Below are 12,965 nucleotides of genomic sequence, written 5' to 3'. Positions count from 1 at the left end.
TTGCAGTCCTCAGACTCAGAATGAGTAAATATTTAACAAAAAACAACACTACAAATGAGGAAGCTACACCAATATTCTTTGATGCTTTGACAATAATTCCCATAATTCAGATGTAAAACAAATAGATGGAGATAATAAATTAAAATATTTCAATCAGTGGAAAACAGAGATGTAATCAATACATAAATAAATTAGAATGCTATTGTTTACTCGACAGAGAATTTCAGTTAGCCCAATATTTAACCCAAACCGTAACAAAATATAGACAGAGTGATCATAAACTCACAATCGAAACTGGTCGCCGTAATAGAATATGGCCAGAAAGAATAAAAACAGACTGTGTGCACTGTGGAACAGGAGAAGTTGAAAGAGAAACACATTTTCTCATAACTTACCCCAAATACTAAAAAAATTGAGATTTTTTTTCCCCACTCATTCAAACCCTTCTAGGAGAAGATACATTACAGTAGAACTGGCAGGAGAGTATGTTTCTGCATGTCACACAGCAAGAGATTGTTCAGTGTAACCAGAGCCCATTAGGCAATATAGGCAAATGCTAAGGGCACTGTGGCCTCCAGGGGGCACCACAAAATCGGGAAAAAATTCACCTTCAATATAATTATTTTAAAAACTAGTTATTACTATTAACTCTTAAAATGGAAAAGCTAACACAGATTCAAATGTAAAGCAATGTCCAATTAATATTACTACAAATGATAAGACTAAATAAGTCCCCCCCCACCCCTCCTCCTCCAGCTGATCGGTACCTGCTCGCTCTCTGTGGGGGGAGGGGAGAAATTATTGATGTGACCCCAGAGAACTAGGGTGCAACGGATCGCATTTGACCCGTGTCCGGTACAGATTGCCCTCCACGGACCATATGTGAGCATCATAGTTTTACTGTCACTGTTACTTTTGTGTAAGTTATAATACCTGAAATCTCAATGCGGAATTGCAGTGAAAAGACAGGACAGATGCTGCTGTGTGCAGCACATCTCTGATTTAAAAGCTGTCACATCACCTTGAGTGAAATCCAGACCGTAACTTTTTTCACTGATGTAACTATGCTATCACCAAAGAAACAGATCATAAAACTGTGATGTTCATTGAAACTTTAATGATATCAGCTGTCTTCAGGGGTGGAAGTAATTAATTACAAATACTCAAATTACTGTAATTAAGTAGTTTTTTTGGGGTACTTGTACTTTTATAAGTAGATTTTCAGGTCAGTACTTTTACTTGTACTTAAGTATTCATTGTGACGGCTTTTAAATCAGTCACTCTTTTTTTTGACAAATACTTTGTACTTTTACTGAAGTATTTTTCTAACACTAGTACTTTTACTTGTAATTGAGTAATATTTTAGCAATACTTGAGTACAAATTTTTCATACCCTTACCACCACTGGCTATCTTAACTTCTACACAGCTCCTCTCTGCTCACCGGTGCAGCTCTGTCTCACCCCGTCTGTGACACAGTGTGTCTGCTGATTGATCATGACTTCTAACCTATCAGATGTGCTGTGCTGTAGGCGGGACATTGAGTCAGACTACAGAGTGTAGTTGTGTATTATACTGTACAGTGTATAATGATCTAATACAGTATCTCACAAAAGTGAGTACACCCCTCACATTTCTGCAAATATTTAATTATATCTTTTCATGGGACAACACTGAAGAAATGACACTTTGATACAATGTAAAGTTGTCAGTGTACAGCTTGTGTAACAGTGTAAATTTACTGTCAAATTTACTCAAAATAACTCAACACACAGCCATTAATGTCTAAACCGCTGGCAACAAAAGTGAGTACACCCCTAGGTGAAAATGTCCAAATTGGGCCCAGTTAGCCATTTTCTCTCCCCGGTGTCATGTGACTCGTTAGTGTCAGAGCAAGTGTGTTAAATTTGGTGTTATTGCTCTCACTCTCTCATACTGGTTACTGGAAGTTCAACATGGCACCTCATGGCAAAGAACTCTCTGAGGATCTGAAGAAAAGAATTGTTTCTCTATATAAAGATGGCCTAAGCTCTGATTGTAAGGGTTATTATCAGGGACGCACCAATACTGATACCAGCAACATAAAACTACTCTGGTACCCCACACCTGATACCATGTCACGAAAAGTAGCTGCTCGATACAAGTAAACATCTAAAGCACCGCCATGATGCAGAGCTCAAGACGTTTGGTGATGCTTACCCTCTTATTTTGAGGGGGACCTGTCTGCAGACCTCCAACCTCCACGGTTGACGGGAAACGTGACCTCCACAGCAGAAGATGTTTATTTTTGGCCACATTCTGAATAATTACTATTTTATTCTTAAAACTGGCACATAAAAAATAAGCACATGGATTAAAAAAAATATATAGACAAAGTTTATTCATGAAATATTTTAATTGTCTATTGACTTAAAAGCCTTCATACAATAATTTACATTGAGGATATGAACTTAATTCAATAAGTCTAAAATGTCACCTATTCTTTAAAATGCTGTAATGTTTACATAAATCATTTATTAAACATTAAGAATACACCAATAAAATTAAAAAATAGAAATAGACAACATGACGGACCTCCACAAGAGAGCACCTCCTCAGTTAACGGGTCACTGTGAGGTCGGGCACAGACAGGTGAATACACAGCACCTTTCAGCATCCTGTCTGCCTGTTCCAAAAACAGCTAAACTAACGTTAGCACTGGATTTAGTTTAGCTCACAAACTGTGATTCATAAATCCCATAGCCCAGTCTGAAGGTCGACGTTTCGCCATGCATTGCATTGACTCGTCGGATCGTGGTGTGTTTTTAATGGACTGTTATAGAACACAGAAGTTATTAAAAGACTTGCGAGATCGTTCACAGGTCTGGGGTTACCTTTAAGACTCGATCATCAGTTTCTTCCTCCTCTGTTTGTCTCATTTCATTTCCATTCATGAATAAAATTAACAGTGAATTGTAGTGAAGTGTCTTAATGATGGAGGTGGGACGGGGCGAAGGTGCAGTTTAAAATATTGTGTGAAGCATTTAGTCTTTTAAAATAGATAATGAAGAAATTATATGAATATATGCTTTTTTTTTATGGTTGTGCAAATTGTAAATTTTAAGAACCAAACCATGAAAACACATAATGTGACTTTCACATGAAAAAAACCAACAGGACAAGAAGAACAATTTCCGCTGTGGAGGTCACGTGTTTCCTGTCAACTGTGGAGGTTGACTCTGCAGCCAGGTAAGGTACTCTTGTTTAGTTTGGATGCGTCGTCATAATGAGCGAGAGTGCTGTCCTCAACATCATCCACTAATGACCAGTGTTGGGGCTAGTTACTCAAAAAAGTAATATATTACATATTACATCTTACTTTACTTTATTACTCCCTGGAGAAAGTAACTAGTAATATTACTAGTTACATTTTTTTTCTTAATTACTCTATAATTGCCTGAGATGCATCAGATGGAGGGAGAACAGACAAAGGAGTTATCTTTCGAAAAGACAGCGATTCGACAGTAGAAAGAGGTAACATTTCTTCTACTACGTACGAGGCAACAAGCTTATTTATCTTGGATTTTGATGTTGGTAGTACTTTATGTTCTAATGAAAGTTTTTGCTGCTTGCAGGGCTGCTCGTTCATGTCACTCCGTCGCTTCGCAACAAGCTTGATGTGTCTGTGCTGTCGCTCCAGGTGCTTCTTCAAGTTGGAGGTAGAGTTACAAGCAGTGGAGAGCAGCTTTCTCCCCGGGCAGAGTGTGCACTTCACCATCAAGTTATTTTCCTTCCATTGAACATATTCAAAATAATGTCTTAATCTCCACCCGTCGAAACTAGCTTTCTGCTGCTGGGAACCTTCCTCTGAAAAAGAGCTTGCCGTTGTTGACGCTTCCATTTTTTCTCATCTGTCTTTGCAGGTGCCGCTCTGCTGCCGGGTGTCGACCAATCGGTGATGGTAAATGATACCTCGTGCCAAACCCAGACCAATCACGCCCCCCTCCCCTTCCCTTCTGTTCTCTGTGTTGTGTGCATTGTGTGTGATGAAGGTGCTACTGGCAAATGTAACGCAAGTAACTAGCTTGGGAAAACTGTAATAATATTACAATTTTCAGACGAGTAATGCCTTACACTACTAGTTTCTGAAAAAAGTAATGTTATAACAGTAACGCGTTACACCCAACACTGCTAATGACCACAATGACTTTGGACACTGTCTGTAAAATTCCATGTAACACTGAAATAAATGCACAGCTTGCACCTGTAGACCGCAGTCAGCCACTGTCCAGTAAGTCCTGGCAGGTGAAAACTAGTTGATTAATCTGAAGATGAATAAAAAACACCACTGCCACCAGTCTATAACCATCTTTTCTTTATAATAAGCAGCTACAACTTCTCTTTGTGTATTTAATCTTCACCGAAATGTCCTGACAGAACAATACACACAACTTCACTCTTTGGGATTCACAGCAGGGTAAACAAAACTGTTACACACATGGCACCACACTCATACCTGTCCCCCCTAAACAATGACAGGTAAGAACTATTAGCTCTTAGACAAGAGGGACAAGAAGAAGAAACTTAAATACTACATATGTAAAGGTCTAATTAAAATACCAGTTAAAATGCTGTAAATGATAATGATATAATTATCATATATAACACAATTTATAATAGTTAACGAAATTCTGCAAGTCCACAATAATGTTGTGAAATTATTATACTGAAATATATCATATAGACAATAAACTGCACAGGTTAATAAGGACCACAAAATCAGTAAAGTAACTTACTACAAACAACCTAAAAATGTAATGTGTACAGTAACCATGGTTACACTAGTAGCAGGAAATGGCAACAATGATTTGTTACATTTAGAAAATGACCATCTAATGAAAATAAAATATGATTTAAAAGTTACTGTAAGAACTTTAATGGCATTATTAAGTACTTGTATCGGTACTTGGTATCGGCAAGTACCCAATGTAAGTACTTGTAGTCGGTCTGAAAAAAAGTGGTATTGGAGCATGCCTAAGTTATTATTCTTTTCTCTCTATTTTCTTTTTATTTTCACTTTTAACATTTACATTTTTCCGTATATTATATTGTTTGTATTGTCTATAATATGATTTTTTGCTTTGGCAACATGTTTAATCTAAAACATCATGCCAATAAAGTTTAACTGACAATTAAAATATAACGTTAACCATAAATATCTTCTCTTTTTGCTGTACTCACCTGAATAGAGTTCAACATTTTTATTAGACATGCACACAGCACACCAACGTTCTTGGAGAGGAAACAAAAAGTGCTTCTACAGCACAAATAGCCTCAAATAGCCAAGAATGCTAAGTCCATGTGACCATTCATCTACAGTCAGTGCCATGACAAAGTGATCAAAACTTTCAACTAACAAAAATGCTTTTCTGTCTTCACAGCTGCAGTATTTGGTACGGTGCTCCAGATTTCTTTCCTGACACTTAAATGTTTAATATGGACGCCGATCCCTTGGAGAAGATGGGATTAAATTTAGCTGTAATGCACAACTGCTGCTGCTGCTGCATTTCTTTACGGCTTTCTTGAGTGTTAGATTAGCAGCTCAGCATCAGGTGGTGCTGTTAAAACAGCAAAGTGTATTAATCATTCTATCCATTAAGGCCAGCGACCCTGCAAGTGTACTCCACAGTGAACTAAAAACTGACCGCTGCCAGTTTAATACACACACACAGACAGCTCGCACAGCTCACTGCTTACGTATTAATCCTCTGGAGCAACAGTATTTACACCGGCTCGCTGTGCTATGTGACCACTGGGATTAAATGGGTTAATGCAAATTGCAAGTCTGCATGAATATACAACTCTCTTATAACAAAATCACATGTGAAATGCATTTCACATGTTTATTACATGCAAAACACTGTTTCACATGTGGAAATCCACACAGGTACATGTGATTTATTACATAGGTTAAATGTAAAACTACACACGCATGTGAACATCAATTTGAAGTATCACATAGAAGAAAAAAAATATTTATGATGAATTCACATATAGGCACATGATATCTGTACATGTTGTATATAATGTTTAGAGTTCAATTGAGAAAACATGAATTTTGCACACATATTTGGTTTTATTGTGTTAAACAGCATTTTACATGTAATGCATATGTTATTGGTGCTTAGCAAATTGTTAGATTCTGTATTTCACATTCTAGTTTCACATGTGATAAATTGAGTCCTATGTGAAATAATAATGTGATAGAGGAACATGTGATTTTCAGACATCTAACTTGAAAAAGACCTCAGACATTCAAGATTCATATACAATACACAGCAAAAACTCACTGAATTTAGACGAATCAACTAAGCCCTTCTCATTAACTTGATGTAAATATACAAATTGTATTTATTTAAGTTAATCAAACTTAAAAATTCAAGTATTTATTTTCAGAACACTACAGAACTTATAGTCATGAGTTCTTCTCACTTGGTGTTTTGAAATGATGACTTGAATAAATGAATTTTTTAAAGTTTAAACTAGTAGGGTTTTATTTATTTATTTATTTATTTATTTAATTCACATTTAAGATTTTGGACATTGCGCGTGAAATTATTTCCAGATATTTCACATGATGCTGTCACATTTCATACTTTTGCAAATGTGATTTAAATGCAACATATATGAATTTTGAACATTTCACATGTGAAATATTACACTTCAAATATGACGTAAAATTTTGCATGTGAAAAGATGAATTTCACATGTGTAAGGGAGGGAAACAAAGCCTGCTGTACTCTTCACAGACTATGTGTGTGTGTGTGTGTGTGTGTGTGTGTAGTTGGTGTGGGCTGAGCGGCTGCACTCTGACACATGGACCAGGACCAAAGGCACCTTGCAGAACGGCAGGCTGGTGGTGCTGCGAGGCGTTCTCATGCCCTCTGTCATCAGAGTCGGCCTCACCTCCACCACACTGGTCTGCGCCGCATGACGTCAGCCTGCCTACAGATTATTTTTCCCATGTTTTCCTCTTAATCCTCCCTCCAGCTTTTCATCCAGAGAGCCAGCCATTCGCCAAAGCTTGGGTCTCTCCACACACACACATAAACAATGTGGCAGAGAGATTAACACATATCAGAATAACATTGAAATAATGATAAAAAAAATAAATACAATTTTTAAAAAAAGCACTCACTCATGATAACTGATTTATAATGTTCAACAACAGAGAGCAATCATTAAACTGAGGGGAAGCATATTTTGGAATGAGATTAAGGTTAGTGAAATGAGATACTGGGGAGTGATATGACTGTCCCTGCTCAGCTTAGGTTTGGCTGTGGACTATGGCTGCTTTTGCCCTACTTAAATGTGACAAACATAGAAAGGACAATTCAACAGCTTAGCCTTTATAGAGGGCTGTGCACTCTAAAGTGCTTGATATTCCATGTCTTGTGTTGTCTTTGCTGCAGGAGATAAAGCTGGCTTATCCTGCCAAGTTGCTCTCCTTTTTCTAAATTTCTCCCAGTATAGAAGGCAGAGCGTGTGTCCTGCTGCCAGCTAAACACTCCACATTCAAACACATCAGCAAGTTGAAAGAATACGCAAACACTTCAACTGGTGCTGCTGCTCTTTGCATTAGGAATGGTTGTGGACATCAGGAAAAACAAAAGCTGCTTTGAATGGGAAATATGGCAGATTCACCTCATGTTAATACCCGTCTTTGATCACACAGTTCATTTCTATATTCAGGGCAACCACATCTGTCATCTGGCTAACAAGCTGCCAAACTTCAGGCAAAAAAACCTTCATGAAACAGAACTTGCATATCAAACACCTTTCATCTACCCAAACATCAGGAACTCTATCTAGAACAAAAGAACAAAAAAGTTCTACACTGACACCTACACAATCTACACCGACCAGATAAACATGCAACTGACATATTTTGTCCAAATGAAGAACAAGAAAGGTTTTAGCATGGCTTAGACATCAAACACTTTGGTTCACAAAGCAGGAAAATGTTTAAAGATCATGCAATTAAAACATTGAGCCATTAAAGGGATAGTTCACCCAAAAATGACAATTCTGTCATTATCTGCTCACCCTCATGGTGAATGAAGGTCAGGTTTAGTTTTTTAGTTCACAAAACTTTGCTAGAGTTTCACTGGAAAACAATGTTGCAGAATTTCCCAAACAACGGAAGTGAATGGTGACCAGTATTCAAACGGAAAAAAACGTACACCACACACAACAGTGTACATGCACACATAAACATGGCTCCAAGCTAAGGATCTAAACCAGACAAGCAGTATGGAGGCATTTTATATATTTTTTTTCCTTTTTTTAATGTTTTTATATCCTAAACAATGGAAGTGAATGGTGACCAGACATATTAAAAACTGTTGAAAAAATAACCCCATATAATTCCTCAAAGACTCCTAAAGCCCCACCATGTCAAGTTAAATTTGAAAAAGTTACACCATGTTTTTAGCCTGAGGCTTCACTGTAGATTCTTAGCTTGGAGCCACGTTCATGTGCACATGTACACCATCATGTGTGGTGTGATTAGTGCATGCACTAGTGAACAGTATTTGGGCACTTGAATTATGCCAGACAAGAAGTATGGAGGCATTTCATGGTTTGCTTGTTTTTTGTTTTTGTTTTTTTTGTTTTGTTTTTCCCTTTGAAAACTGGTCACCATTCTCTTCCATCATTTGTGAGATGCAACACTGTTTTCCTGTGAAACTCCAGCAGTGTTTTGTGGAGTAAAAAAACAAACCTGACCCTCAATCAGCATGAGGGTGAGTAGATAATGACTGAATTTTCATTTTTGGGTGAACTATCCCTTTCAGGATGGATAAAAATGACAAAACATCCCCAACTGAAAATGAACTGGAGCAAATAATGTGGCTTAATGTGGATTAATCAGTTAAACCTCAGTTATAATTAAATAAAATGAAAAACCAAAGCCCAACTGTAATGCTGGAATGATGGCAGCAGAGTAGCATAGTATATTTATAATATGTATATACTTTTTAAAATGTAATATGTATACTTTTTTAATCATTACACAATGCTTTGTAACTTTTTGCAGTTTGTCTGTCAATCTTATTAAAAGACTGAGTGGCTGCACCCTGAGGACACCCCCTCCACACTGGCTCTGTTGACTGTGTCAGTGCTCCCGACTGCCTCAGCTCTGTGCTTTCTGCCAGAGGGGAGGGAAATTCATTCATAATCCAAAATGTAGACGGAGGCCTCCAAGATCATAGACAGAAAATCTGTGAATTCTGCTTTGGGATTAATATCCATGCACTTTGTGGTTTGAACAGCCACAAGCATTTAATCATTTTTAAGCACAGATTACCTTGAGCAATATGGGTCAGAGTCAGACAATGGGCTTTTTATCCCCGAGAGGCAAAATCTCCAACAGTGTTAGGTAACTTACTAGAAGACACATCACCAGGCTGCATAAACATCTGAATTCCCTGTGATACAAAATCTGTTTTCTTTTGCTCAGATTGTCATCAACAGGAGCCAATATTCATTTACATTCATTTACATATTTTCCAAAGCAGATCAAATGTTTCTAATCCTTCTGATGTTTTATGAGTTTCCATGGCAGCTACTGGTTTCCATTCACCTCACCAGGGCCGGATGAACCTTTTACAGGGCCCTCTTCAATAATGTGCTGTCCTCAACTGAAATCATCCATACTGGATGTTTCTACAAAACCCTGGATTCTGTTCGACCCTACTGTTTTAATGTCTGATGACATAACAATAATATAACAATTCTGTCTTTTTACAGTATTGACAAAATTGGTAAGTAAATAAGTACAAATACCTCATTACTATACTTCAGATTTTTCAGGTATCTGAACTTTAGTTGAGTATTTATTTTTCTGACAACTTTTAACACAAATGTGCACAAAAATGTACTTGTTTTACTTTGTTTATGGGCTTGTTACTTTAGCTTTGGCTTAGGAATTACTGATTATTTTTATTTTGCATCATCTGCAACATCAAGACTAATTACAGTCTAAATGTGCAAAGCAATGACACATGGTGTGTCCATAAGTGTACACATGGCAGATGTAACAAGACAAAACAAACAGTGAGGGAGACTCCAGTGTGGAGAAAAGGTGAGTTTCAGTTAGCTTTCTACAGAAACAGCTCATAGAAATGTCCTGCTGATGACAACTTTTTACTTTTATACTTTGAGTACATTTTTTTGTACTTTTATTTTGGTCTTTGAATATATTTCAGAGCTTGTACTTTTTCACTTTTACTGCAGTAAAGATGTTGATTCAGTACTTCTATGTGTACATTTTGCTGCCTCTGTATATCAATACATAATTCTGGTCAGCTATCCAGAAGGATGGAGTTGACAAAGGAAGCTGAAGAAAAGATCATATTTATCATCATATTGGTCAGATTATGTTTAAAGGAGAACTTCATTTCACTACATTATGACAGATAAGTATGTATCTTGTTACTAATAATACATGGTTAAAAAAAACAAAAAATTCCATGTGGGATGGGAAAGGACACAAAATCAATGAAACTCTATAGCAGTGTTTCCAAAATTCCCAAATTGCTGTTGTACTTTAGTCTTGGTATTTATTTCTATTCTTATTTATTTCTAGTTTTTCATCATCCATTTCTCCTTTACTCCTTATGCCTGCCTGTTTACTCATACATTACTGTGTATTTCAGTGTTTTGTTCTATGTGTAAAGCACTTTGTAACCCTGGTTTTTAAAAGTGCTCTACAAATAAACTTTATTATTATTATTTCTCCAAAAGATCAATAAGATGATATGTAATACATGGGTTAAAAAAATATAGAAACACTGGTTTGGCACACACACACACACACACACACACACACACACACACACACACACACACACACACACACAGCTTTCAGTTAGAAACCACAAGTGAACACATCATAAACTGTATTCCAAAACGCTGCATCTTATCAAGATATTACTGTCGAAAAGATTCTGTTTCCCAAAATGACTGCATAACTCTACCGTTGCAGTCACAACATTTCATCATCTTGTTGTTTTGGAACAAGAAAGAATAAGGCAGGTTAAAGGACTACATATAAAATTAAATGTGAACTCTGAATATAGGTTGAAATTTTCACCGGCATGCACCCTAATATAATAACTGCTGCTGCAATGGTTCAAAAACAAAAATACTGAAATAGTGTTAATAATCCCAAAGAACAAAAGTAAAAAATCAAAAACACAAGCATATTTTGCCACCTCCAAACAAAAAGTACTGAATATTCCATACAGCTTTCTGCAGCCTGTTCTACAGCCCTGCTCTTCAGCTCATTCACACAGAGGTGTTCTGGAGAAGCTGCGTCTCATGTTTTGTGTCCACTTACCGGCTGCAAGACTGACAGTGAGAACAGAGAGGAGGAGGCAGCAGAGGGCGAGAGGACCAGTCATCCTGCTGGCTGCTGCTGCTCAGACTGAACGATGCTCCATCTGTGATCAGAGAGGAGGACGATGGCAGCGTCTGATCTCCCATCCTTCACACTGAGGCTGCCTCACTCCACTGTTCACGTTTATAGGCAGAGGATTACACCAGCGCTCTCTCTCTGCCCCAGACTCTCTCTTCAGCTTGTCTCTTTGTTTCTCCACCTCTGCTTCTCTTTTTATACTGCCTCCAATCTGAGGAGCATGAAGGAGCTGCAGCGGTTCACAGCATTTCAGCTACCAAGTCCATCTGACGAGAATACTTTTCATTTTATGGGAAATCAATATATGTCTTCGGTATGGAAGAGGATTAGGGTCACATGTAAAAAATATATATTTGAGTTTGTATTTGCTTTGTTTTCAGAACTCAAAATAGAAGAGTGCAGGTCCCCACCCAGCAATAGATGGTGAAGCACCTACTGCAATGCGACATTTGTTATGTTCTGCCAACATTAACAAGACCTCCATATATGCTGTCCCAAGCTGAAACAAGATTTCAAACTGAAGCAGTTGTTGATAACTTGGCCAGTTAAGAAGAGTGAGAAGTCAGTCAGTGTTCGGTAAAAAACTGAACAGTTAAAAAATAGAATTACTAACCTAACAGACCTAACAAACCTAAAATGTGTTTATTGAGGTCAGCGTGACCTTCACTTTTGACCTCCAAAATTTAATCAGTTTATTTTTGAGTCCAAGTGAACATTTGTACCAAGTTTGGAGAAATTTCCTCAAGGTGTTTTTGAGATATTTTTTTAACCAGACTGGGATGACCTGAAAACTTTATATTAAAAAAAGTTCAAGGTTTCAAGGTTTTTAAGGAGTCCAGCATACAGTCATGAATGTGCACAAAGAATTAGGCTGACCAACAACCTGGTCCAGCAGTATGTGAGATAAGCTGTGGACAAGCTGCAGGTCCAGTGATCGCACACTCACACACGCACACACACAAGTGATGGCATGATACCCTCTAGGGGTGACTGCAGGACAAGTGAGATGGTCTGGAAGTGGGAGGAAGACAGGGGAAAAGGTCCCAGGGCATCTAGTGGACAGCTTGAGGATGTCAGATCCGACGAGTTGGAGGACAGTACATGTCATGGACAGAGAGAGAGTGATGCAGGGGATGAAGGAAGGAACACTTAGACAGACTGTACTGTCATCTGATTTGTGCCACAGCTGTGTGGACATCACTTTAAACAGTTTGTTATGTCACTCCAGTTCCAACATCCAAGGTTGAGTCACACCAGTGTTTGGGGAGACAAAAAGCCAGAGAGTCCAGAGTGTAGTAGAGTAAAGTAAAGTATCATAGTTTATTATCTCTCCACTGCCTTGATATGTCATCAGAGATCAAGGAAACATGCTAAAATTCTTCTCTGATATCAAGGCTCCTGCTACGCTGACCTCCTACTCTAGGCTGGAATAACTTTTTGTAAACTACTTTAACGTTAATTAGAAATCAAATTATTGCTGAATGTTTGCTGAAAGAGTGCGTGTCTGT

The 12,965-nt window shown here is 37.7% G+C and overlaps 1 protein-coding gene across 2 annotated transcripts in view; it reads right to left on the bottom strand.

Annotated features, from left to right (window-relative positions):
• LOC146326241 (immunoglobulin superfamily member 21-like) overlaps positions 1 to 11,517 on the bottom strand; it is a 47,261-nt gene extending 35,744 nt beyond the window's left edge. For both annotated transcript variants that reach the window (XM_084722002.1, XM_084722003.1), the window contains exon 1: positions 11,380 to 11,517. In XM_084722002.1, coding sequence (XP_084578128.1) covers positions 11,380 to 11,443 — 64 coding nt within the window. In that variant the 5' untranslated portion in view covers positions 11,444 to 11,517. The remainder of the gene's footprint in view (positions 1 to 11,379) is intronic.
• Positions 11,518 to 12,965: the final 1,448 nt, after the last annotated feature.

The sequence above is a fragment of the Lutjanus erythropterus genome, chromosome 6 (genome assembly GCF_056507025.1).
Source record: "Lutjanus erythropterus isolate fLutEry1 chromosome 6, fLutEry1.hap2, whole genome shotgun sequence".
NCBI lineage: Eukaryota > Metazoa > Chordata > Actinopteri > Lutjaniformes > Lutjanidae > Lutjanus > Lutjanus erythropterus.
Note: the sequence above shows the minus strand (reverse complement) of the source record. Positions and strands in the feature narration are given on the sequence as shown.